Genomic DNA, 27,931 nt, shown 5'->3' with positions numbered 1-27,931 from the left:
AATAAACACGGTGACACCATGCAATCATTAGGTAAAATCAACATTTATTGTAAAAAAATACAACCAATCATGTCACAGTCATGGTGTCCGGTATGGTCATTCATTAGAATTCAACGAGGGAACAAGTCAAAGCATGTGATGTTCCCCGATTCATTGAGCAAATGTGCTCAAAACAAATTCACACACAAAAGGAGATACAGAACAATGTGGTTGAGCTCGGCTACCGTGAGGATATAAAAATAGATAAGGACATAAGGTTCCTTCTCAGACAGGAAATGAAGGAGATGGACTGAGTCGTCTTTCACACATCACACTCATCATCCATTCCTCTCAGACGCCCTCCCTCCTCCCTCCTCCCTCCGGCGCATGCTGACTTTTTTTGGAAGAGAGACAGAATCCGTCCGTGTGAAATGAGGTCAGCGATGGCGTCGCCGATGGTAAATCACCGACAGTAACCTCCAGACCACGGACGGACACACAGCCGGGGAGTAGCACTCTCCCGCACTCACACACACAGATGTGTTGCTCTAGGGTTGCTATGACAACCTTTTTAAATTCTGAGTCGGTCAGAGCGAGTGTGAGAGTCTCTGTGTGTGTGTGTGGGGGGGTAGCGTAATTGAGTAGAGTAATTCAGGGCTCACAGACAAAGTCGTTTTGTTGCACAAATGTCCATTTTAAAGACAATTTCAAAACGGTGAGCGTTTAAACAAGCCTGTGGCTAGTAGGCCGCAACAGTGTGAGGTTGTCTCAGCCGTGACTAAACAGTCAGGAAATACTGTGCTCCTCCGACCACTAATCACGCCACTATCACTGCGCATTATCAGCCTGACGCCAGTTTAGCTTAACACGATCACACCTCATTCATTTTATTTACCGAGTTCACAGCTGCTATTTGAAACAGATTAAACTGGTTAGGTGTGATGTAAATGTTACATCACGGATATGGGTTTGGGCATAAAATAAAGTCCTGCTGTCCAACGAAGGATCAGACATTCAAGTTAGAGATTTTCTGTACATAAAGTCCCATTTTTTTAAATTATTCATAGACCCATTTTTTTTCCCTCTTTATATAATAGTTTTCCTTGTTAGTGGCGGGGTCCGCTTCTAACAAGTGCTGGCTTTGATTTCTCTTCACCCGCACAGGGGATTCACATGAAATCTAGTTATGTAATTCAGCCTCACTGTTTCATCTGATTGATGTCAGCCCCGCTGTTTACTGGCCTCACTTTGTATTTGTGATGCGGCAAAACACCGGATTGTATTTTAAAATAGTCAGGGAAGGCAGGACTGAAGGATTAAAACTTGAAAATCTCAGTAATTTTTGTTATAATTTATATGGATTGAGAATAACCTCTCAAATATATATATATAGCTTTGTTCTCGCTGGACAGTTTAAAAAATAAAAATAAAAAAAGTCCTCTCAGTTACCATCTTTTACCCGCAAAGGCTACAAACAGACAGCTCAGTCTGATTAGAGGTCAGCTCCACATGTTAAACAACGTACCACATTAAAACTTTAACACACACATATTGCATAGGATAGCCGACGAGGCATTAGACTGCAGCAACAGCAAACATAGTAGAAATGGCTACGACAGCTGGGTATTTTAGGATCATTAAAAGGAAAACGCCACCCTTTAATACTCTTTAATACTCAGGCTGTTAGATATTAACCTGCAGTTATTTTGAAGTGACGCTGAAACGCATCTTTTCCTCATCTACACTTTGTCTCAACCGGTCTGGTCTATTTTGATATACCGCAGTGATTTCCTACATCTCCCATTGGACCATTGGTCAACTTCAACATTGATGAGACTGGCCTTGTTGATCAAAAAACATTCAATTTCAGCTCATCATATATTTACGAGGAATGAAGGAATGATTTTAACATCTCAATCCTATCTGCTGACATGACCAACGCTCCAGTCTCCGAACAACCTTCTTGTGTGCCTCTAAGAACAGGGAATCACAAAGAAAAACTATTTACAAAAAAACAAAGTCAGTGTTTCTGACTTTCCCTCCTTTGGCCCTCAGACCTGCAGGAGCTTCCTGAGGTCCTCGCTCATGCCTTCCGCACTCAGCTGATCGAGGCTGTGGTAGCGGTGGACGATGTCGTCGGCGGTCACTACCACCACCCTGAGGCCGTGGGTGTCCTCGCCGAGCTGGCACCCGATGGCCGAGCTCACGACCATGTCCAGGCCGTCGTGGCACCCGCCGGCGTTCCGGTGGTAGTGGCCAGAGAACACCGCTTTCACCCCTGTGGCAAGGAGACAGGCGTCAAGAGCATTGAAATGGTGGAACACAAAAAGCTTAAATTCGTTGTTTTTTTTAGTGGCCTGATTGTGTCTCTGTTGACGTCACCGCGCTAACCTGGGATGTTACTATGAATAGGCATCGTGCTCTTTAGAGAGCCATGTAATTCACACCACGTCTGACCCCTCCGTCCCTCGTGGATCCCAAATAAGAGGTGCAGCACCGGCAATTATTATTATCACCTTGCGGTAGAAAATGACCAGCGTTTGCTCCACCAGGGAGGTTTCTGGCTCTAAATAAACTCACTTTACAGACCAAACAACAACCTGCTACTGAACTTCTTGATTTCTGGTAGATGAATGTCACTTTTAGTTATACAGTAGCATAATATTATTAGTCGCAAGTGTTCAGTATATACACACATGTGCAGCGTAATCTAGAATCAACGAGGGATCTAAATAACAACACACATGGGTGGGTCCGTAAAGTGTGTCACGCTCACTAGTTGGAGAACTTTGTTTTCACATGTAACAATCCTCCATTCCTCTCTAGCAGCAAGGCAACAGAGGTGGTGTCCGACCCTCTCCGTGCTTCATATTACTTCACTACTCGTTCTGTCGTTACTTCAAAACCTCCCCTCGGTGCGTCTCGCTGTAAGTTGGTTTATACAGAGGTCCACCTGCTGCAGCGCTTGCAATGGAAATGGTAAATGCAAAAATGGCCGCTGCTCTGACCAACCTCCTACGTTGATTTGAATGGGAAAGTACGTTTTACTTGTTGTTCACTTTCTATGAGGAAAACTGAGAAACTGGAAAATAAAGAGATGAGAGGAAGAAAAGCAAGGAAGAGAGAAAGAAAGAAAAATAAGTGTGTGTGTGTGGGGGGGTGCATGAACAGAGAAATTAGTAAGGAGAAAGATGACAGGAAAAAAGGAAGGAAGAAAGGAAGACTGATAGATCGAAAGAAAGAAAAGTGGGAAATAAGATGAGAAATGAGAGGACGGAAAGAAAGTGAAGGACATGAAGTGAAGGATATACTCTGGAGCCCTCCACTTGTAGCACATACGATGCAAACCTGTGGGAACTTTCATTAAGGGAGCTACGATTTTCAATTTATTTTCAATTACACACAACATCATCAATAGAATGGGACTGCCTCAGCCCTGCGGCAGTGATGCCGCGTCACTACAGTTGAAATGACTGCACACTTAAAGCGGCACGCCAAACAAGCATCACTTTGAACGAGGGGCAGAACATGAGTTGTTCTGCTGTGTGTGAAGGCAGTAGGCTACTTGTCCGACTGTGTAAATTTGTGTCTTCAGTTTCGGGTGGTGAATCAATTTGACTTTCTGGCAAGTTGGCTAATTTTCACCGGAACGAGGAGGTAAACATAATGTTTGGATTAGAGGGAAAAAGATTGGGTCAGGGGTTTTATGCTGTAGGATTAGAATAGATGAATGTTAGAAGGACATGATAAAGGTTACAGTTATAACACTTTTTGTGAAATTTCCCTCTCAAGTACAATGATACATGTGTGTATTCTAACTACGTGGGCGCTTGCATGCTCAAATGTGCATGCGTGTGTGCATGCGTGTGTCGGTGATGGGTCTACAGCAGGCATTCAGCAGAGAAAATGAGCAATTTAACAGCAAGTGTTTCCACGGAGGGGAAGTCATGCTGCTCGCTGCCTCGTCTCCAGAGAGACACCCAGCCCCCCCCCCCAAAAAAAAGGAATGAAAGACTTGCAACAAAAGAGGATAAATTGCAGTCTGTGCATGAGGAAGACATCAGTCTGTCCCAGAAATCTGCACAACAAAGACGAGGAAGATCCCTCCGAAACCCCCCTATGTACCCGCCCGCTGATACTCCTTCGATGTCGGCATCGTGAAATTGCCCTGAATCATCAGGTCCTCCACTCTGCATAATAAAACGGCAGCGGAATACAAATGTGACCTAAATTTGTATTAATATTCAGAGCTATGAGAGGACAGCGGTTGCACACGCCGGACCATCAAATAATTAATTCTCCAATGATGGAAATTGATGGTTTAGGCCTGTATGCGTGTACGTCTGGACTACATCCGTTTACAATCAAAACCTGGGGGCGGCGCACTGCGTGAAGCCCGCCCTCCTGTCATGTGTGGAGGGGCCTGCAGCTGTATCATTACGGACACATTTCACGAGTCGGTCTGTGTGTGTGTGTGTGTGTGTGTGTGTGTGTGTGGGGCCAGGAATGCTAGCCTTTCATGTAACCTTGCCACCGCTCTAGGTGACTGAAGAACTTGCCCGGCTCAACACCGTCTAGTCCCAAATGTGCGTCCTTGATGTTATTTCTACATGGAGGGCCACAAATGCCCTGTAGGACAAAGCATGCACTCATTATTCTGTACGACTGTGCGTGTGCAGGCATGTGCGTGCTCTCTTAGTCCCCCCTACGATGATCCACACTCGAGTGCTTTTATCCGTCCGACGAGGGATCACGCATCTCGTCGACAATTATTCAAACCCTGCGAACGTTGGACGGGATCACCTGATGACTCGGATAGCAACGCCGATTGTGGAAATGTTGGATTTGTTGCGCGTGAGGGCAGTGACATTTTCTTTTTTTTTTCTGAACCTCTTCTAAAACTCCCAAAGATGCCCATGATTAATCATGGCGCCGAATAAGGTGAGTGGGAGCGTGTAAGTGTGCACATACATGTGTCAGTGCGTCTGAGTTCTGTCGCCACGTCTCTGATGATCCACGTCCCACGCAAACACCGCACGACACCACCACGCAGCAGCAGTGAGCCTCCCCCATATGTACGCATGTGACGCGGTTGTGAGGCATCCATGGTGCTGTATGTTTGTTGCTTATGGCCTTCAAAAATAAGTCAGACAAAGGTCCCACTGTGCAGTACTTATGGAACCGTCACAGATGGAGGCGCGTTGGAAATTAAAGGAATAGCTCAACTTTTTGGGAAAATGGGAGTTAGATAGTAAGTGTTGGACTATAACTTCTATACAACTGCTGCAAAAAAGGTAATAAATCACACCGCATCTTTACATAATATAAATGAATAACCACCCATGAAAAGATCTTGAATGTAAGTATATGTCACTCGCACTTACTACAAAAATAAGTATATAACATTAAGTGTAAGTGGTTCATTCAGATTCTGAAATGTCACAGAAGCCAGGATTATTATTACTATCTGAATATAGCAATAACAGATTTGGCTCCTGGTTTTCTCCTAAGATGCACAAAGGTCCTCGGAGAGTTGCGCTTGGCTAACCTGTCTAACGTCCATCAGGCAGAATAGGATATCTGTTTGGTCGTCACAGCACACTGCAGGCTTTCCTTCAAGTGCTTAAGTACAGCTGACAACTGAAGTGGACTGAACCAATAGACAATTGTGATGTAGTGGGAATGAATGGGCTCCCTCCGCTGGCTCTTACCGAGCGAAACCGATTTCATAGAAACAATTTAGCTAAGGCCCAGAGATAACACCCTGACCTGAATTCATTAGAGCACGTCCCCCTTTCAGAGCGCCGTCACTACGCAGGCTTTGGAAGTCAAGCCACTCCACCTGGGCTCTTGTCTGCTTTGAAAGAAAATGAAAAATACTCTCTGAGAGAAAAGGTGGCCTGTCGGAGAAAGAAACACATTTTCCATCTCCAGAAGATTGTCTGTATGAATAAAAGATAAACAATTGAAAAGAAAATAAAGAAGCGACCTCCTTTTGCAATGCAGTCAGAAGATGAAGCTGACCTCTGAAATTGTCTTTCAAAGAGTGAGGTAGAGGCTGAAATTGCCTGCATGGAACACAAAAATACACAAAATAAAAAGCCCCCCCGCCCCCAAAAAAACAATAAAAAAAAAAAAAAAATACCCGAGCATTGTTCCAAAGCCTTGACATAGCATTTTCCGATTGGCAGTGATCCTTTTCAGAACAACATAGTGCTGAGGGATGAACCCACGCTGGCAGCCCTGCTTCCCGACTTGGGTGACACCGCTCCGGCTTTATGAAGATGAAGTCTGGTCAGAGTAGCCGACTAGAGGGCGGCGATACGGTAATGAGATCGGCCTCTAATAAAGACATTTATTCGTCATTTACCCGTCATTTTACCCGATAGGACATCTGAACAGAGTTTACATGCCCCGGGCAAGCACTAATGCAGAGCCCTGATATCTGCATCGTATTGTTGTGTTCTATGTTTATATATATATACACTTTTCTTTATATATTTATACGTGTACATAGTAGTTAAATGTTTATGCTTACCTTTGTTCTACTTTGTGTTCATTTGCCTATTAGTAAAAGTCCTCACGCTTCCCATAGAGCCAGGCTGCTAGTGTGGCTAAAGAAGCGAATGGACTGAAATGCTTGAAGCGCAGTTTAGTTTTTTGATTTTTAATCTAATCGTTATTTAACCGGGCAGTCTCATGAGATTAAGATCTGTTTCCTAAGAGATGCCTGAGACCAACAAACATTCACAACAACACAGTCAGCCAGGAAATCATAAATAAGAATCACAGAAAAACATCAGATAACCTTTACAATCTCCGAGGGGACTCTTGTTCGAGGTGCACAGTATACCTTCTCTGCTGGAATAACAACCTGAGAGCTTGTGGACTTCCCGCACACCACCACTGCCTCTGTGATAATTATAACTAGCGGCCATCAGTGAAAATGGCCCTGATTGGACAATGACGGAATACCATACTCAACTAATTTCACTTCGCTTCACTCCAATCAAAAGTAGCACTTCTCCCTTCTCAGTACATTTAGTACCCAAAGTGTCCCACAGTGCAATCAGCGTGGGTGGCCTTGGTGCCGTGGCTCTAGCCATTGAGCTACATCAAGAACAAAAATCCATGTCCCTCTTCTGACAATACCATATAAATTATATTCAGTTATTCAGCCATACAGAGAAAGGAACGTACATCCATGCCGAGCGCGAGTGTCTGGTCTCGGTCTCTGCGGGAATCCCATTTACTCGTCAGCCTTGCAAACAGTGCTCGCTCTTTTGTGCTTTTCCTTGTGATAAAAGATTCCCATCTGGGGACTGGCCTTTGCTGTGACAGACAGAGGTGGGGAGGGGGGAGGGGGTGGGGGGTGGGGGGTGGCAAGCGCTCAGAAAAAAAACAACCCAGAGTCAAAATGATATGAAAACATATTGAATGCTAACGGAGGGAAAATTACCCAGAGTGAAATTGAATTCTGGTCGGAGTTGCAGAAAAATGCACAGAAAGGAGAGGGGAGATTTTCATACGCTGCAGTTATTCGAGCCATGTTCGCCTTAATTGCTGGATGCGTTTGAATATTCTGAAACGCCGTTGCTATTTAAATGCTAATAACTGATTTAAACCGCAAAAATAAAGGAATAAAAGAAGTCCCCATCTAATCATGTTTGATGTTTGTGCTCCTTCCCTTCAATCTCCCCTTCCCCTCCTTCCCCTCCTTCCCGCTCTCCATCATCTACCTTTCATCTCGTGGTCTCCTGATTTTGCAGGCTACAAGATTGGATTTGCGGTTTTGCCAGCTAGGTTGCTATCCACTAAGCCTCTGCCTGTCAGTGATTACTCTCCAGGAGAAGCCATTTCCCTCCGGACCTCCCCTCCTGTTCCCGTCTCCGACACAAACTCTTAATGCAGTTCAGAACAAAGCTGTCATCGGCACATCGGTGAGCGCGGGTTGTGTGGGAGTCGACGTGCAAAACGCGTTTGCGCTCGCGTTGAAGGGCGGTTGTCATTCAAGGCGCAGGTCTGGGGAATAATTCATCATGAAATGGTGGCTGTTGATAATTTGCATGACAGAGGGATACAAAATGATGTGGCACGGTGAGACGTCTTGCAGCACCCGGCTGCCCATAAATCACTCTCAGCCATCAGTCACCGCGCAGCATCCCCTTCCTGTGTCCTCCAGTTACACACACAGACACACACACACACACACACACACACACAAACAATTACAAAGGGAACTGGGAAATGAAAGTAGTCAGCATGTAACATATCCCTCTGAGAGCGTACGTGCCTTTTGGCCATTTGGTACCCAACGTGGTACCTAATCACCCTGAATTCTGCAAGCTATACGCCTTATGTTTCTCTCAGGACGACAGGAGCCTAGTAGTGAGGGGAACAGTGGTACTAATCACCCAGGGGGGACCCAACCTGGCGAGGGCCTTCAAAAAGCCTGAAGTTTAAAGTTTCTTTTTATCTGCAAATTTGACGGCATTAGCATAATAAGTAAACCATTACAGTGCTCCTGCAGTGCGTGCTCACGTCACTGATGTCTGCTTTGCTCCAGAGCGTAGTACGCTGGGGGCGCAGCAAGAGCAGCGTCTTAGAAGAGCGTATAGGGCAACCAGGTTTTGCATTTCTACAGCTCATCACATAAACTGCTGTAGATATGCGAGTAAAGAGGCCTCGGGGCGCGGCTTGAACCGCATCGTGTGCGAGGCAAGCGGGGGGGGAGCAAGACTGGGGCGGAACTGCCAACGATGGCGGAGACTTTCAAAGGATTCTGGGAAGTTGTCTCAGCTCAGAAGTAAAACTAAAATTTACAGACAAACATTTAAAGAGGCCGCACTATTCCACCTGTCTAGCAGTACAGTTTTATGGTGCTTGTATTTCCATTCTGACACTTTAGAGGAAAATATTCTACTTTTTTTGTCCACTATAACTATAGTTAGTTACTGTGCAGATTAAGATTAACCTCTTTATTCATAACATTGTATGAGGTTGTTTGTTTTTAATCCTCTGCTTATTATTTAGTCATTTTCTATGGAGCCAAATCCAGGACAATAGTTTTAATAATTTGAGGGAAAAAAATGAAACTAAAAGTTCAAGGAAACGTTTTTTTTATGGTTAAACATATTAAAAAACGTTTCCTACTTTAATTTTTTGTTTGAATACATTGTTGTATTTTTCAAGACCAAAACTTGAACTTTCAGTTTAATTTATTTTCTTCAAATTATCAAAACTATTGGCCTGAATTTGTCTCCATAACTTATGCTTATGTAAAGCTGAAAAACACAATAATAATAAAAAAAATAGTTCCCTTTTGAAAAGCTGCAAAATGATATTGCTGCTTTGATTTGAACAGATGGGAGATAATAATTAAATAACAAAAAATATAAGTAAGTACATAAACAAGAGCAATGTAGCCATATGCATCTCTGGTTACCCATTACATCTTAAAAAGCGCCGCAATCAAGCAGAAAACAGGCAAAACCTTCAACAGTTCAATCGATAAAACAGTAAATGGACATAAATTGTTGGGGATTGCTCCGTGGATGTCGTCCACTCTAACAGACGTGATGGACGGGTACACGAAGGCTGTGCTTAGAGAGAGCCTTTAAACGTGTGTGGAGAGAAAGAGAGAGTGAGACAAAGGCAGAGAATAGTAAGAGAAAGCATGATTCAGCCTCATCATTAAAACAATGGGGTTAAAGGCTTAACCGTGGCCTCTTATCAAATCCCCAGTGGGTGATAAATGTGTCTTCGCTTTTGAACAGAGTAGGACCCTTGCTGATAAAGACAACCAGCGGCAAGAGAGAAAGAGAGAAAGAGTGAGAGACGGAGAGGCTTATCTTCGCCGCTAATTAGCTACTGTATGTACAACTCTACAGCCGCTAGCAATGTTGGGAATTCCAAAGAGTTTCTCAGCTGCACTCTTGTTTTTTTTCTGCACAGGGTTTGGAGGCAAAGTGGAAGTGTGCATCTGTCTGTATATCTGCGTTAATTCGGCCTTGTTTGTATGTGCGCTGAAGGTACCCTGGATGTAGAATATGAACCTCAGGAGGAGGAGGAGGAGGAGGAGGAGGAGGAAAGAAATCTAATTACAGCACTCCATCTATGAGGAGAGGAGAGCCTGAGAGCACTGCTGGGATTTTCTGCTACTCTACTCGCCTCTCCGGAAAGGAGACACCGGTCTCCAGCAACGAGAAACTCAATCTTCTCTGAAGAGATTTCTGGGTCTGCGTAAAAAACATTCTGTCGAATGACTGACTAACTGCCGGATGCACTCGTGCGGGGAAAAAATGAACATAGGTAGGGGCCAGGAGAGCGTTATTTACTGCGATTACGGGTATGACAGTGACGAGGTATAGCACAGATGCATCCATAATAAGAGCAAAGAACATCCTCCGGGGTGTTTAGGGCTTTGTGTGATCGTTAACAACAAACCGTATTGTACTGACTGAAACGTCTTCTACCAAAGAGGTAAATACCACAAAGAAAGTCAAGAACAACTTGCCTTGCTATTTTGTTGTCTGGTTGTCATAACAGTTTGCAAAGCGACCAACAAATCAAAGATTTAAGCTATTCAAACGCTTGAAACACGTCCTTTCTTTAATCAGGTGCTTGGGTTCAGCTTTAAAGATATAAAAACGCACGGTGCAAGAGCACAATTAAAGCCAATATTTAATACCAACCACATCACTGTCAGATCAAAAACCATAGTAATTGCTTGTGCAATTAAAAAAAAAAAAATAGGGGAAAGCACAATACTTTAGTTGCCCGAGAGGGGGGTCATCACGCGGAGAGACAGTGTGTCGTTAATATGAGCTGGAACGCAGTCAACAGTTCCCTGGGTGGAAGCGCTCGCTCTGATGAGCCACATGAAGACTAATTGGTGTCGCACCTTTCCCTGTGCTGCTGAGATAACGTATAGATACTCACTGTGGAATATATTATGCAATAAAAATAAATGCACCAATGCGCAGCGATTTATATGCAAAATGCATACGCACACAAAAAAAATGCATACGAAATAAACACAATTACTCAAACATCTCCTGACACACACATCCCATGAGAAGAAGGAGTATAGGAGGGAAATGGAAATATAACTTAGTGAAGGGGGGGGGGGATCAATTAAATGGGTTTCTTTGTCTGCAGGAGACTATATTCTCCATTTCCATTATACTGTATGTCCCTGGAGTAGTGTGTGTGTGTGTGTGTGTGTGTGTGTGTGTGTGGTGGGGGGCAGCTGTAACACCCTCACAAACGCTGGGCCAAATCCCCCCCCCCCCCCCTGCTGCAAGTCAACCGACACCACGACAAAGAGAGAGACACTTTCGGAGTGGTCGGAGAACTCCCATGCACACTGCAGTGTGCGCTTACTCGTGAGGATTGATTTGATGCCAGAGGCGCGGCTCCATTTCAAGGCCACTTTCTGCAGGATTTTGAATAACGAGACACAGAATGAGGAAAGCCGTCCAATTTCACATCTTTGTTCTTGCCAGGCTGCTGTTTTGCTTCTGCTCAAATAAGATCCATAAGAACCTTTAGAGGCAGCCAACTAAAAAGAATATCCTTGGAGAGTCTTTCTGAACAACGTCCCCGTGTTATCGGTAGAGAGAAACACTGTTAAAGTATCATAAAGAGCTTTCCGGCATTCCTTTAAGGGATTTTGAAACTCTTTTTTTTTTTTAACACAATAAAACACGTAATCCTTCAACTGTTGATATAACTGCATTTGTCTTCCAAGGAAAAATGATGTGAGAGCTGGCAGCACAAACACAGAGAGAGACTTATCCCTGTCAACGGCTTACTTAATGAAAATCCCAGCAGAAAAATGACATTCGGGCTTCATCTGTGCCAACGCTTAACTGTTCCGGTGTGAACTTTTATCTTTTTGAGAGCAAGACTGGAAACAGAAGTGTGTGTGTGTGTGTGTGAGTGTGTGTGTGTGTGTGTGTGTGGTTAATGATGCTGCCCTTTGCTGTAATAACAGTTAGTGATCAGCGGTGCACATCTGGAGGCCTCGAATAACACGGTACAGCGGTGAGGACAGACCAACACGGGAGGGAGATGATGCATGAATAATGCAATGTATAAGAGGGGAAAAAAAAAAAGTTATCATCGCCGATGTATGTCCAGAAGAAACAGGATTTACCACGGATGACGGGAAACTCAACGCACAGACAGGAAGACAAACAACACCCTTGCCCTGGCGCTTATTTTCTATTCTTCAATATGCAGCAAATTACATAATAATAACCCTAACCCGATTAAATGAATAAGTGAATAAATGCTATAATTCCTCGAGACCCAAGCCAAGTTCCTGTGTCTTGCTTTCCACCTGCTGATTAAAGTGAAAGGGGTCAGTCCCAAACCTCAGCTAAGGATTATATATCCTCCTCACCAATATCTGGCACGAATGTACAGTAGCAGCTCTAACATGAACTGACAGAGAGCACACCAATGGTTACAGTAAAGCATGCCTCCAGGACTACTAAAGCAGATTCAGAGTGCAGACGCTCCTCAGGAGATGAAGGAGAGAGCAGAAGGAGCATGAAAGAGAAACCGGGGGATCAGTGCGGAGCAGAAAGACCAAAGAGACAAAGGCTGTATAATTCAACAATTACTGGTTTGATTCCTATATTGTCAAGTCATCACATTTTTTGTTTTACATTTCGCTGACTTATCAAGAGCTACTTACATGACAAAGCTGCGCTGTGTGTTTCACAGCTTTTCGTTGTTATTCTCATATGGAAACCTTGAATTTCCCCCACGATCTTAATCACCACAAATCTTTACAAACACGTCACCAAAGTGAAGGAGAACATCGAATCACAGCCCCTCTCTCGCAGAAGTAGCACATATTGTACTTGAACACGTGTTCATACACACATGTGAAAGTCCTGTAGCGCACGCAGCTTTACAGCCAGCAGCAGCGTGTCTGTCCACGTACGTACGCACCACACACGGTACACGCTCCGTGTGTCGTCTGAACTTATAACTACCAGCAGGACATGTGTGAACTAAAGTGTGGGTGAGAAAGGACTTGCATGTTCCGCACACACACAGTGGTGCACATACTGCGTTCCTGCATATAAAAAGCCGGTGCAGACTGCCCTTTAAAATCTTCAACCAGTGTTCCCTGAGAGGAGCAATCAATTATAAGGGAGATGGGGGGGGGGGGGGGGGTCGTCAGATCAACATGGTTAAACACATGCTGGAACAATGGCTGGATAATGAGATTAATACCATCCCAATACAGTCACCTTGATGCATGATCGAGTAGCATGACACGTGTCTGTACGAGTGGTCCTGTCAACCAGTGGTGCAGAAGTGGCCAGATAGTGTATTGTGTGTGTGTGTGTGTGTGTGTCTCTGTGTGTGTTCTTAAAGACGTATTGTCCTTGTGAGACTCTCCCGGCCAGATACCCTTGTATCAGACTCGTATAAGCCGATGACAATGGATTTGATTATGGAATTATTCTTCTTATAGAGAGCGAATGCATTAATTAATTCAATTACGCCCGTGTTGTGTGTGTGTGTGTGCCAGGAGCTCCTCTTGTGATTCTGGCTAATGGCATATAAATCCTCTGGGATGGGATCTTAACTGTGCTTCGGTTAGATATGCTCAAAACGGAACAGGTTTAATGGGAATATTAGCTCGGAGGTATTAAGAAAAAGAAATTTAAGACGCAGTGACTTAAATCCATCATTGCGGAAAACACTGCTGATATTTAAGCGTTTCGGAAGCTGCTTTAACTTTGCTTTATCTCTTTTGTTAATTCTAACTCAAAAAGTTGAGAGATTAATGATATGCACAAATCTGGACGGACAGGCATGCTGTCTGTTGTGTCGAAGTGCCCTTGAGCAAAATGCTGGACAGGAAACTTGCTAAGTCACTGTGAGTTGGTCTGTATAAATACACAGTACCTGGAGGAAAAAGGGGAAAATGAGCCCTGCTGTCCTACCTGCCTTCTTGAACCTGTCCAGCAGGTTTTGCCGGACCCCCTTCTGCAGGTTGAAGTAGTCGTCCTCCTCATCGGGGCTCTTTAGGTACAGAGGAATGTGCTGGAACACCAGGACGTGTTTGGGTCTGGGTTCCTGAACAGAGACACATGTGAGGGGACGGGTTCATCACGGATCTCCTGAGACTAAATTCAATTGTGAGAGCAATTGCAATTATCCAAACACGGCAAAGGAAGACATTATCTAGCGGAGCGTCTTCATGAATCAGACAAGAATCGAATCATCTCAGCGAGGCCATTCTACCGTTGAGGAGGAGGCTCTGCTCAGCTGCTCCTCCAGCCACGTCTCCTGGGCCTCCTTCAGCTTAGGGCAAGCCGAGCCGTCGTAGAACAACTGGGAGTTCAGCACCAGGCAGAGGACTCCGCCCACCTGAGACGACAGGAGACAGGAGACAGAAGAGACCTACTGCTCATTCATTTAACAACAACAACTTCTTTACAAAGGACTACTGTTGGAGTGCATTTTCTACCATCTATAATAATAAGTCTATTCCTACAGTGGCTTTGTTACCTGTGCTAATTTGTATCTTCAGATCAACGACAAATCATCTTATTTTTAAAAATACCAGGACTACGGCTCCTACACCAATGACAACATCGGCAAAATGAGCATGTGAGCAGGGCCCTTCAGTCAAGGAGGGCCTATGGCCTAAAAGATGTGTTCAAGTGGTTAGAAATATGTAAAAAAGACTCGGTATACATGGGAGTAGGCCCACATGGAAATGCTGAGCGGACATAAATTGTGTAAACCGTGATTTCAACATGAAACTAGAATTACCACATCACGGTCGTATCCCTCCGCCAACCAGTCATCTTACAGTTAAATCCATGTTCGTCCAAAATAAAGTGACTTTATTAATACTTATTCGACATTTGTGTGAAATTGCCATAATTAGCAAATCAATTGTTGAGTTAGGGCCCAAAACGTAATTTGTGCGGTCGCAGTGACCTTTGGCCACAACTTCAAGCCACTCCTACTGGCTGTACTAACACTACTGCTAATTAAACACGGCCAGGTCTCTGCTTACCCAGAAGCTGAAATAGTCGTTCCCCCAAGCACTACAGTACTGCTCCAGTGTCCTGGGGGTGGGGGTGTTGCCCAGGTCGTGGTTTCCACTGACAAACACCAGCGGTATTGAGGGATCCATCCCCTTCAAGGCTGCCTTCAGGTCTCGCTCCTGACCTTCTCTGAATGGGGTGTCTGGGGAGGGGGGGGGGGGGGGGGAGGGAGAGGAAAACTCATTGTCACAAGGTGAGAGACGGCTCGATGTCCGAGGTGGTGGTCACTTACGTCCACGTAAATAAAACAACACGGCATTGACTTAATTAATATTGACTTAATTATAAAAAAACTAGTCAGATTGAGAGTTTGAAGGGTGAGACAGGTGAGAGTCGCCTGAGGGAAGGGGGGGATTATTCGGATGATAACGATGACGGTTCAATAGTCTGTACAGCTGGACTTTATATCACCATGGTTACTGGCATGATGAGCAGTGTTTCTCGAGTCCACGCGGCAAACCCAACCTTTGTGCCGAGCCAAGCGCTCGTCAGATCCACCGGTCCGAGATACACGAGGCTGTTGGTTTCTTTACAATGTGTTCATTTGTTTGGTTGTCGGGGTAAAATCAGGAGCACTACGCTAAAAAGACGAGCGTACTCCCAGCATAGGTGAAAAGACAGAGAATGGGTGAGAGTCAATCCTATTTATAATTTAGAATGAATATCAAATAAACCTTTCAGCCATTTATCTCGAGTTATTCCTCCGTCTCTCTCTTCTCCTCTCTTATTCTCCTTTCTATTCATCTGAGTAATTATTTTACTGGCCTACTTTTGGAGCAAACGTTTCCTCGGATGTTTGGATAAGACTCATTACATAAGAGCCTTTTTCCCGACAGAACATCTTGTGCATGACAGAGCGAGAGAATGCGGAGCTTAAAACGCATCAATATAAAACATTTTAAAAAGGTAAAACGTTGTTTTAAACCCGTCTCTCTTTCTTAATTAAGCCAGCCTGTCAGACTTCTGTTTTGTAAAACGGACTCCTTTTACGACGAGTGAATTGCTGTCCTCACATGTAACAGGTTGTATTTCAAGAAGAACAAAAAAAGATTAGTGACATAAAAGGTTCATCGATCACCTCTGGCAAGTCTCTTGGTCAATATTTACTACGAGGGAATGAAATATGTAAGAGATTAGGGCTGCAATATACAGAAAGAAAACTGACATTGCAATATTTTTTGCTTCCGTGTCATGAAAAGTAAAACTTAAACTGTTATACTATACATTCCTTACTTATCAATTCAAACAGATAAATGCTCAGAGCAATGGTTTTCCAGCGGGGGATGTGCAGTGCAGTTTAAACATGTGGTTTGGTCTCTGGGGAGTTGACCATCTGAGTGCTGATGAAAACGATGGCGGCGGAGGACACAACAATGCGGAGTCATTATTCCACAAACACAATATCTGACCGCTGCCACAATGATATACAGTGCAGACAAAGGCAGCCGCGCTAATGAAGCTGGAATGGATAGCAGGGGGGGGGGGGGCGCAAAGGTTGTCATTTGAAATGCTGAGGCGCTCCGGTGCAGCTGCTGGCTCTCGACTGACCCTGCTGTTCAATTGGATCTCGACGGAATTGATTTATTTATTCAAGAGGAGACTTCGCCTTGTTCGTTATTGCTACGGTCAGTTCCTCGGAGTTCTCAACAAGCTCGGATGACTCCAGAAGCGACCTTGTCACCTGCTCCAGTGGAGCTGGTTGGTAAATAAAAAAAAATAAAATAAGTTACATGCTTGACACCATTCAAGTGTGAATGTGTGTAATAGAGTGAGTGGGAAGCATGGGTGGGGCTCAACGAACGAGACCGTGTAGCCGTATTTTACTTTCTTTGGATACATCAATGTGAAAAAAAAAACACTGGTGGCCTCAGAGAGCGATGGGGACGCTGCGCTGCCTTCTGCTCCCTCACACCTCCCGGCTGCCTGCCCTTAACTACAGCCATCCGCTAACATGGCGAAGTCCATGAATCATCCTTCAGCGCAACACAGCGTAAACCGATCCCCGACCACGGGTACGCCATCAATCCGTATTAAGGACACCTTGCTTTAGATTAATGGGGAGTGGCGATGGGCATGACATCGTGTCAGTTTAATATGTGTAGGTTGTTTGGACAAATATGTCCCGCTGCAGTTGGACCATTCCCGACAGCCTATTCACTAGAAAACTGGATTCATACTTATCCGGTTACGTTTGGCAGTTGGCTCTCCTTCACTTCCCCTTAATGATTGTGCCATACAACATTGGGCGAAGGAACGCTCGCTTGGCAAGGGGTACAATATAGGGGGGGGGGGGGGGGGGGAGTTGATTTGTGACGAGAACCCATTTCCTGAAGTATGCCCAGGAAATAATGAAGGTTCATGAAGTAATTGAAAAATGAATTTTTATGCATACGTTTTCTCGCCCTGCTTTCCTCTTCTGGAATAAGCAACACATGTACCGAGCAGGGTATAAAAACACGATGGCGCTCTCAGCTCTCTCTCTCTCTAGCTCTGACTGAAAGGCCTTGTTCATTTAATGAGATTGTAACACTGCGAGTGTCAAACCTCGACAGGAGACTTTGGCGAGTTCTCGTTGAGCCCGTCCAAGGCTGTGAGCACTTGAGATTGCACACGGTGTGCGGGGTCTTGCTGTCACATACATTTCCTACACTTAAACAACTGTATTCTCAAGGTGTGGATTTGTGAGCACGTCGCGACGCTGACAGGCGGTGCTGATGTGGCACTGGCCTACAGCTTATGACAAGGTGGTAGCGAGGGATTCGTAAGGGTAGGGAGTCGTATTAAATGGATCCCACAACCTTTCAATGGTGCAAAGTGCAAAGTGCATGATGAAGTTCACCACAAGTACCGTAAACCCTAATGTCCTAATGTGAACTGTCACCATACAACTAGAGATGTCGCCACCTGATCGGTACCTGGGCCATCTGGACATGTTTTCTATACACATGTATTTCCTTTCTTTATTGTGCTTTGGCCACCTTAAACTGCTAATTTGGCAACGCTGCTCTCCTTTACACATTTTTCTGTCGGTGAAAACGTGTGAATCTGAATGCATCTGGATAGTTTTGAACCAGGATCTTCAGAATTAGTAGTAGCTTGTGAATACATGTTTAATCAAAATGTAGATAAATACAAGTCTCAAATAAGACTCAGAATTGGCAGAAACCCAATGTTTGATTGGGATAAAAATTAAAATTGAATGGGACATCCCTACATAGAACCTCATCAAAATCAGCCATGCTTATAATCTTTTTCACCGCGATGATTCCGGCATGAACAAACATGGTTTCATGCAGTGTTTAGATTTTATTGGAGGAAGAAAACATTATTTTAAACAATGTGAGAGTGTTCATGGGTTCAGTACATAAAAAGGTAACTGCTATTATCTTCCTCCTAAATAGCGATGGGGCCAATACTAACGAAATGATGTCACGGTCCCTTTTTCTGTCAGTTACTCCTTGAGACATTCATGCACTCGGTTGTTCACATGACAAGTGACCGACGTAGATGTGTAAAGAACAGGAAAAAAAAAAAAAAGAGGCCGTAAGGGAGAAGTTTGAACCCTGCCAAATTTCTCACCTCACCTTGGGCGCCAATGTTAGTTTAACAGAACAATGCAGACATTGTCATTTGAAAGGTGTGGGGAGAGGGTGTGTCTGAACCGGTTCGACCATCCGACAAGCACTTCTGACGGAGTATACTAGTGCCTTAAGGATGCCTCCCTTTGGAGGATGTGGCTGTGTCTGGGCTACCTGTTGCCAGCGTGACTCAGATACACCGTCAAAAGCGGATGGATGGAGGATCACCCTGATATTTACCACAGTGGTCCGAGAGGATCTTTGAACGGTGCATCTCCTCGGACACTGTGAAATGGTGAAGTATGTAAATGGTAACACAGAGGGACATTCCTAAACTTCTACACCCCGTGGTAGTCCCAAACTCCATTACAAAGCTATTACTGCACACGCCTCTGGACGATCCCATTAGATAAACACACAGAGAACCTCCCTGATCACCCCCCCCCCCCTCCCCCCACCACCACTTCAAAAAATTATTCCAAAATGCTTGTCCCTAAAACAAATTCAAACTCTCCTCTGCTTCAGAATCCCGTGGAGAGACAATTAAACAGCTTTCCACAGATACAGAGGGGGGGGGGGACAGGGGGGTCCCAAGGTAACCTCGACTTCACCTTTACGAGTTTGACTCACGTGCAGATGCGCGCACATACCCGGGCGCTCTGCCGCGCTGCATCATGCGTAATATCCCTCACGAAACCCCAGAGACGAAGCTTGGATCCTTTGTAGTGCTCACTAGGAGGGTGTTAAGTCCAGCATGTTCCTCGGGGAATTGGGATGAGGGAGAATTCTGTCAGTAGAGGTCGCAAAGGACGCAATGCTGCGGGAGCAAAGCCAGCAGTTCTTTAAGGAACCGTCCAAGTCGAGTCTCAAGTCTTTCAGTGGCAAGTCCAAGTCCAAGTCTGTTATGGCTGTAAAGAACGCTCCATCGTCTGCTGCGTGACAGCCGGTCTGATTAGATCACGGCGCAGATATATCTTAAGGAATTCAAAGCATGTAGTGTATCATCACTCCTCTATCTATTAGCATACACTATCAGCAGTGATTAGTTGTGTGGTGCATAATAACTTGAAACAGGCTGGTGCAATAAATTATTTTAAAAAACAACATACAAAGTCTTTAAAGTAAATAATAATTAATTTTGGCCTTAAAACTGGATATAGATTAACGTTACTTAATACGTTAATAACAGTTAAGAGTACTAAATTACTGTATAATTACACTGGGTCTCGAACTAATGACACTTAACACATCCCTCCAGCCTCTTAAACCCAGAGATTCTCAACATTCATTTTTTGAAAGCCCAAGTCAACTCTCAAGTCACTGTGTGTGTGCGCGACTTAAGTGCGACTTGGGTCCAAGTCCTAGTCCCCCCCCCCCCCCATCTCTGCAATGACCTGAGAATGTTTAGTTTTGAGGGATTGGGATTGTACCTCGTGGACCACTGTCATGGAACGCGAATGAAAGCCTCCGAGTACATCAGGGTTCAGTTTCAGAGCAATTGCAACGACAAACAGAACTCATTGATTCCGCACGCATTAGATTCAACTCGCACGGATGTTTCAAATAGATTCATCAGAGGCGAGAATAAATGTGTTTGTGCGCCGTGTCAGACTTGCAAATGAAGGACGTCAAAATAAGGTATGAGGCATGAGACCGCAGCTGCTTGCTAAGGAGAACAGACAGACGGCGGAGACAGACGGATAGCAGAGCGAAGGAGAGGAGAGATAGAGAGTGAGATCCGTGGGAACAGAAATACAGTTGCCAATTTCCTGTCGCCGACAGGCAGCGGTGTTGACAATGCCGGTTCACAGCCAGCTTCCCCTGGCCGCCACCCATTCATTCTGTATCGTAAATAAACATTTTAAGGGCAAATGTCAGCCGGGAGACGGAAGTAGCAGCTCCGGCTATAATATCTCTTCCCTCCTCCCGACTTGTGCAGCAGCCCAGTTGCCAGGCAAGTGACGGACGTGGCGAGTAATGAGGATGGCACACACAACCTGTTGTGTCGAGGGCTGACAGTAACAAGGGCTGACAACACGGCGTTTAAAAAAGGTCCCCGAAGGCGTCGCGGTTTAAACCCCTTTGCTTACACTCTCCACTGTCCCAGCTCTGCGCGGGAAATAGATCTCGCCGCGACCTATAAATGGGCCTGATTGGTGTGTGTGTGTGTGTGTGTGTGGGGGGGGGGGGGGAGTAATGGATGGTGGCCATGTTGCGGTCTAAATGGCGCAGTCACAGAGATGATGAGGATACTTGGGACGCCTAGAGCGAGGCTCTCGGATGATAGGGGCAGACAGCTCCAGGAGTGTTCAGGACTGTCGCCGCGCAGCTAAAATTGGCGGTCGTTATGACCCAAAAAGCAGAGGAGAGGGAGGCGAGAGTGGCCCCGTGACTAAGCCAAGCTAAATCGGTGTTGCATGCGAATAGTTTTGCCTCGAGTCAAATTTTAGAAAACGGGGGGGCCAAGGACAATTTACAGATGACATGTATGCACCACATAGAACAAAAACATTCGGCTAAATACGTCTACAAATCAGAATCAAGGCCAGAATTGTTTCCATCACGAGCCGCTCAAACATGTAAACAGACGCACAGAGAGACTCTGACATGCAGAGATGGAGAGGCAGGTTCGCCTGCTGACTCTCTCTCTCCCTGTGCCCATTCCCTCTAGGCCAGGCAGCCAGACAGGCACCTCACTACTCCCATAATTGTCATGCAGATGTAGTTTGCATAAAGTTGGCGGCTATACTGGCTCTATTTTTTTGCTGCACATTAATTCTGCTGTGGGTCCCGCCGAGCCCATTCCTCTTATCCCGTTATCAAGTCAGGCAGCTGGACATCGAGAAGCACGCTCACCGCGCTGCGGTCACTTCATTACAGTGACTTCAATAAAAGCATCCGCTGTTGCCTGCCAAACTACAAAGTCAACGCCTTCTACTGAGAAATACACGGGTATCGTCTACAGCTGAACAAACAGCTTTTACTTTATAGGTGGAATTATTTGGCTTCTGTTGGCAGGTTAGCGTTATTCATCACATCTCTGTCACTACAGAGACACAGGGCAGACAGAAGGGAGCACAATTGAACACAGCACGAGTCAAACACGGCGTGTCGGTTCCTAACAAGGTGGGAAATGAGCAGCGACATTATTATTTGCTTTACTCGACCAGCCATTTCAAGGATGTAACCGACTATTTCCAAAAAAAAACAACCCGTTCTATTGTGCAAAGTCTGTTTGTCTGGCGAGACGGCGAAAAGCATCTGGTGAATTTGGGAAACCAGCTGCCAACCGTGGCAGAAGACGCCGGCCCCGCTGTCCCGGTTCCAAGACATCTAGCGTGTCTAACTCCCAGCATTAGATTGATGGAGTGAAACCAACGTTGCGCTTGCCGTTAAGAGATGATTCACAAATGATTGGATAGAAATGGGCCGCGTGTTCTCCATCTGCAGCCATTTCACCAAGCAAAATCTCACCTTCATACGAACAGCAACCAGGTGCTTCGTGCAGACAGATATTGCACGCTGTCACAAGAGGTCGGACGTTTAGAAAGAAGACTTTACAAACAGGGCGGGGAACTAACTTTTGTTTTACCTCCCAGCTGCAGACCTTAAAAACACAACAGTTGGTATCTTATATAGATTTTTTTGGGAATTGGATAGAAATTCAAAGTGTCGAAATCCTCATCAGCACATTAACTAAAGTTGCGGGAGAATAGCCAGAAGGCCTGTGCTTTTTCACAGATAAATATCAGCTGCTGTCATAGGGGAGTTCAGTGTTTGGCTGACTGGAAAACAGCTAATGTTCAGAACCTCCGTGAGTAATATTCTGTAGCTGAAGCATCCAAAGGCTGGTGTTGTTCACAGAGAGCATTAATTACATTAGGATTGTCTCAGAGGGCAGCAGAAGCTCCCCTCGTCTTCTGCCAAGAACCTATCAGACGCAGCATATGGAAGGTTAGAGAGTTCTTGCTACATACGCTCTCCTTAAAGCCAGATCTGTAAATATAGATTCAGTATAACAATACACCATGTTGTCTATCGTACGCATCCTTTCCGTTACGCGTTTTGGTCAAATGCCATCCGCTATTTACAGAGGTAAATAATTTCGTTTTGCAGGTCATCACAAAACAAAACAAAAAAACTCTGCGACCAGCTGCACCGGGGTCACAAATAAACAATTCTGCTCGAGGCTCAAAAAAAAAAAGAGAAGAAGAATAATGACAGCCGCATCACACGATTAGAGTCAGATTACACCGCGTCCCAATGTGACAGAGAAAAAAAGCGTGACATTTTTAATGGTTTCAGTCAGAAACATTCCTGTCACATTCTGCAGTTATGACAAATATATTTGACATTGGCATAATCGGAAAGTCATCTCATGTTGGCCAGGTGAAACACTACAACCCACCGTGGAAATAGAGCGAGCGGAGGCAGACTGCTGATCAGTCCGACCTCTACACACATCAGGATATAAGGTTGAAATATCAGTTCCAATGCCTGATGTAGCACAGATCTGTGGGAAGTTTAAATAATAAATTACCAATCAGCTTAAACTGAATGACATTTCGGCTCGCAAAGGCCACTAGCAAGTGTGAGCACTCAGCAACGGCACGTCTGGACTACGGCGGCTACAGAGATACCACGCAGAGGCGGCAGGAGCTGCGATTGGTCAGCTCGGGTTGCACTGTGTGTATTAAAAAGCTGTATTGTGTGTATGCCAGCAGGACGGGGCCTCATTATCTGAGTAGGGAAACTCTTATGTTCGCTGGCCTCACACCTCAAAAAGGTCAGCAGGTGTTAGCAGGAGAATAAACGATATGAGGTTTGATGGCTGATGGAATAATACATCATTTGAAAGTGTTTGGCTGGTGTTTGATGATCATTTCTAACGTTGCTCAGAACCACCCTTTGATCTCTTTGATGGAAAAACAAGATCTCAGCTTTCGGGGCGCATGAATCTGTCAACACGCAGCTTTTTTTTTTTTTTTTGGAAGTGCTGAAATCACAAACGAGGCATAAAACAAGTTGATCGGTGAAACGGTGTGCAGTGCGTGACATCACAGCTTGTGTTTCTAAATTGTTTTGCCGTTATCTGTAATTTGGGAGAGCCATTTCGCACACGCTCGGATGAGTGCGGAATTTGCGCGAGCCCGCGCGATGTACCAGATGCCGCGCGATGGCGCTTGTGGGACCGCTGCTGTGTCATTTGGTCGCACTAAAAAGAGGCTGAGCGGAGTTTAAACTCGCACCACCGGCATCTGCGAGTGCACATTATGTCCTCCGACATTAGGCGGATAATTGGCAGCTGCGCTGGTTGATGCCAGTGGCTCGTTTGTCCGTGGGAACGTCTCTTCGCGGCTGCGGGTCGTGCTGTCGTAGTTTCTTTACAGCCATCAGAACTCAGCATGCATTTAAAAAAAAAAAAGAAGCAATGTACTTCAAAACAGCGTTTCATCACGACCCACAGAACAATATGTTCATTCTCAAAGACAGGTGGAAAAACTAAAATGACAACCTCTTCATTTTGAGGAGAGATGGTAGGAGTAATGCTCTCTTTTAGAAAGGTTTTTAGGTGCAGTGCTTGTGTTTTAATGCGCTCTATCCCTACCTGGCATGGCATGGACCAGGTCTCCACAAAGCACTATGAACCTGGGCCTGGGTCTGAGCTGGTTGACGGCCTCCACGGCCTGCTTGGTGAGCTCGATCTCCTCGCCCCATTCGTCCCCTCCGCCGTCGCAGTCGCCGTCCCTCCAGGCCTTCATCAGCCCCAGCTGGGGGTCGGCGGCCTGGATGAAGAAAAATGGTCCCGTCCACTCACGCTCTGCATCTGAAGAAGAGAGACGAGAACGGACTTAGCAGTTGCGTCGACGGAGACGGCCGCTAGGGTTACTACCGAGACAAGCATGAAATAAAACTGAATTTAAAGCTGCATCAGGCAATTTCACTGTGTTCAAATGTTTTTTTAGTGTTTTAAATTAGCAAAATAAAACACGTTTGAGATCATCATAGTTTGATAGTAAATGTGTTTATTATCCTTTCTCAAGATGTAACTCAGTCTTTACAGATAGTCAATACTGATTTACATGCATGTACAGATTTTAATATTATTCTCACTTACAATGTGTGAATTAGACCTGCAACGATCAGTCGATCAACAGAAAAATGATCGCCTATTTTTTTGTAAATTTTGATTATCGAATAATTGTTACAGTCATTTTTTCGTAATTTTTTCATTCTCAGCCTCTCAAATACGGAGATTTCCCGTTTTTCTAAATACATCATATGGAACTGAATATTTTATGATTTTTTTTTGTTTTGGAACGACAAAACAAGACTTTGAGAAACTGGGATGAACATAATGTACGGCCTTTTGTTAAACATGCACATGCTCACTGCATGAGTAACCAATGCTAAATAATTAACAAAGAGCTACATGTTAGAGCACGGACGCCAAAGAACAAGTGTTTTACATAATCCTGATATTGCGTAACAGAAGGGCCCGACCATCCAATCCCTCTAAAATATTCATTAAAAAAGGCAAACCGTTCCAGGCTTTCCATGTATAGAACGGAAGCAGACACTTCATCTGGCTGACGGTAATGACAAGGTTCGACATGAAGGACACAAGACAAAAGCCCGGCCAAGTGATATGGAAATGGAGTCCCTTTGTTGCCCGCAAATGGACCGATGCAAAGAGCAGGTGTAAACAGTTTCTGCTCCACTTGTTTGGTTTCCGGAAGGATGCGCAAAAAGCAGTGTGCGCCGCCGTCGCTGTGGAGAGCCTGCATCTGCTCAAATCCCATCACTCACACTCAGCAGGGACGAGAAGCTGTTCAGCATCCTCCGTGTTTAACATGCTCTCCACGCGTCTCTCTCTCCCAAATGAGTTCACCAAGTCTGTCCTCCGGAGAAACTTGAACAAAGATGGGCAGAGACGAGCAAAGAGCGCCTTGCCTCCTGAGAATCAGGCGAGTAAAACAGTAAAACAATGACCCCCCCTTAACAATGATCTCCTCTGTGGAATTGACATTTAGAAAGAAAAACCACGAGGGGAAACACATTCTACTTTTATGATTATCATCATTATCTCTTCAACCAAATTACATTAGAGCGGCTGTGGTCCAATCCAGCCTGGCCTTGATCTTAACCGATACACAGTGAGGACTGAGGATGAATTTTGAATTTGAACAGCTGCCATTACCACTGAGGTATATAATTAAGTTTTCCTGCTTCATCTCATCCATCAGCATTTACTTGCTACGAGAATACAGACCAGATCTGTCTTTTAAGTACATCATAAACTCTCATCAGCACATCTTGAACTCCTGCAGCTCATCATAGAGTCGAAACTCTGCCCCAGCGCGCCTCATGTGAAACTCAATTCCCAACCAGTAACGTTTCCAATCACACAAATACACATACAATATGCAATGTGCATGTACACCCCCGTGCATGTCGGTCCCACTCCTGATCTATTAGCCATCTTGTTTTGCGAGTGTCCTGAACAACAGACAACAATCTGCAAAGAAATTTACAAAAGCTGCAAGTCCCACTCACACAAATCCTGCAAGCTTTTTGTTACCGATGCATACTTTACAGCACAACGTCTCTTTTTGGAGTCAGACGTGTGAACTATTTCACAGACAAACGGAAATAGAAACTTAAAAAACAACAACAACAACAACACCAGGACTTGCAGCAGCCGAAAAGGCTCCCATGACAGGAGATAAGAGGCAGCAGCCTTGTGTGGCTGCGCTGGTTGAGCAAAACTTCAAACATAAATCGCACAGATTTCTCAGGTGGCAGATTGTGCACTCCAAACAAAATGAATCATCATCTGAAATGAATGAATGATGAAAGCACACAGGGGGAGGGGGGGCTTGCTTTAAATGTCTTCCCTCGAGTTCCCTTAAACTAACTGGTTTCCTCCTGTAGGTGCTAAAGAAATAAGCAGACAGGAAAGGTTGAAAGAACATAAATGAGCACGTTGGTGCGATTGGTTTGACTGCAGGGATGAACCACTTTAGTAATGAAACACGTTGGACTAATTTAATCAACTCAAATCAGGTCGCAGCCACTTTGACAATAACAAGTTGTGCTACAACTCTTCCTCAAAAAAAAATGCAGAAATGTGGTTAAACGTTTGCTGCAAACTAAGAGTTCCTCATTGGAGACCCTCTGGAGTCAAAGTTTGAAACATTAACGTTAGCCTACTCAAAGTAGATTACAACCAACTCTTACATGTGGCCATTAAAAGTAAGATACAATACTTCTAAACAACAACAACACTTCTAAACAACAACATAAAAAAGGAGCGTTGTTTTCCTTCACTGATTTGATTCATTGCCGCTGCTAACAGTAACGTTACTCATACGCTTTATTCTGTAAACACAAGCTAGCAAGCTAGCCTTGCTACGGTTGACAACCGTGTCCCCTGTTATCAACACGAAGCTACACAATAGCCGTCAAGTGGCTGCGTTAGCTCTGTCAAACTGTTCACCCGCAGTCAGCGACAACAACTTGTGTAACACCCCGAGTTAAAGAGAGAGCGTTAGCATTAGCATCTACGGTGGCTAACCGGCGGGGCTAAATAGGCTAATGACAGCTAGTCGCTACCTTCAGTCAGTCCGCTGAAAGTCCGATGCTTGGCTCTGAGAAAGATATCCTCACTCCCAGCCATGAGATCCAAATGTTAGAGTTGTCTGAGCAAACTAGTTTGCGACTTGCAAGCCTGTCAGCGAGCCTCCGACACAGGTTTGGTTGAGTAAGTGTTGGGTCTCCCTAGCTGTCTTAACGGCTCGCTGCCTCTGGTGACTATCGGTGATCGACTACACATGCCTGCTGGCGAGTCTGTGTGACTTTCGCTGCAGCGGCCCCCAGCCTGGCTACAACGTGCGGGCTTTATTAAGATACAGTATAAAGAGCGCATGTACGTCTCCACTCTAACAATGTACCCTCACAATAGCAATCCAGGTACAGCCTTTAACGTGTACTATCACTTATATGGCATGCATCATTGTTCTTTTTAAATATGTTTACTGAATTGTCCTAATCCTCTTCAGATGGTGGAGCATAAGCCTCTATAAATTAAACATCTGACGTCCTCATCATTTTTGCATTTTTGTTTTAAAAAGTTCGGGAACCCCCGTGGTCGCCCCCCACAGCCCCTTGTTAACACGGAGAGAGGGACCTTGGACCGAGGAAGGATCCTTTCAGCACCATGGACAGAGGTGGTTCCACATTCAGCAGGATCCACCCATCCTTTTTTAAAAAAATCTAACTGCT

At 44.9% G+C, this 27,931-nt stretch overlaps 1 protein-coding gene across 4 annotated transcripts; it reads right to left on the bottom strand.

The window, feature by feature from the left end:
* Nucleotides 1-23: 23 nt before the first annotated feature.
* On the bottom strand, nucleotides 24-27,461 carry cpped1 (calcineurin-like phosphoesterase domain containing 1). 4 transcript variants are annotated; one of them, XM_076093310.1, is made up of 6 exons: nucleotides 27,263-27,461; nucleotides 24,255-24,473; nucleotides 15,038-15,210; nucleotides 14,254-14,379; nucleotides 13,953-14,085; nucleotides 24-2,257 (listed from the first exon to the last, which is right to left on the bottom strand). In XM_076093310.1, exons 1-6 carry the CDS (start codon nucleotides 27,324-27,326, stop codon nucleotides 2,031-2,033), a joined length of 942 nt encoding a protein of 313 aa, XP_075949425.1. In that variant the 5' UTR covers nucleotides 27,327-27,461; the 3' UTR covers nucleotides 24-2,030. The 4 variants fall into 4 exon arrangements, with proteins under 4 accessions (XP_075949425.1, XP_075949424.1, XP_075949426.1 ...); XM_076093309.1 differs by lacking the exon at nucleotides 27,263-27,461 and adding an exon at nucleotides 25,190-27,208; XM_076093311.1 differs by lacking the exon at nucleotides 27,263-27,461 and adding an exon at nucleotides 25,457-27,207.
* Between the last annotated feature and the right edge of the window lie 470 nt (nucleotides 27,462-27,931).

Source organism: Anarhichas minor, unplaced genomic scaffold (genome assembly GCF_050575085.1).
Source record: "Anarhichas minor isolate MPS153535 unplaced genomic scaffold, ASM5057508v1 ptg000017l, whole genome shotgun sequence".
Lineage (NCBI taxonomy): Eukaryota > Metazoa > Chordata > Actinopteri > Perciformes > Anarhichadidae > Anarhichas > Anarhichas minor.
Note: the sequence above shows the minus strand (reverse complement) of the source record. Positions and strands in the feature narration are given on the sequence as shown.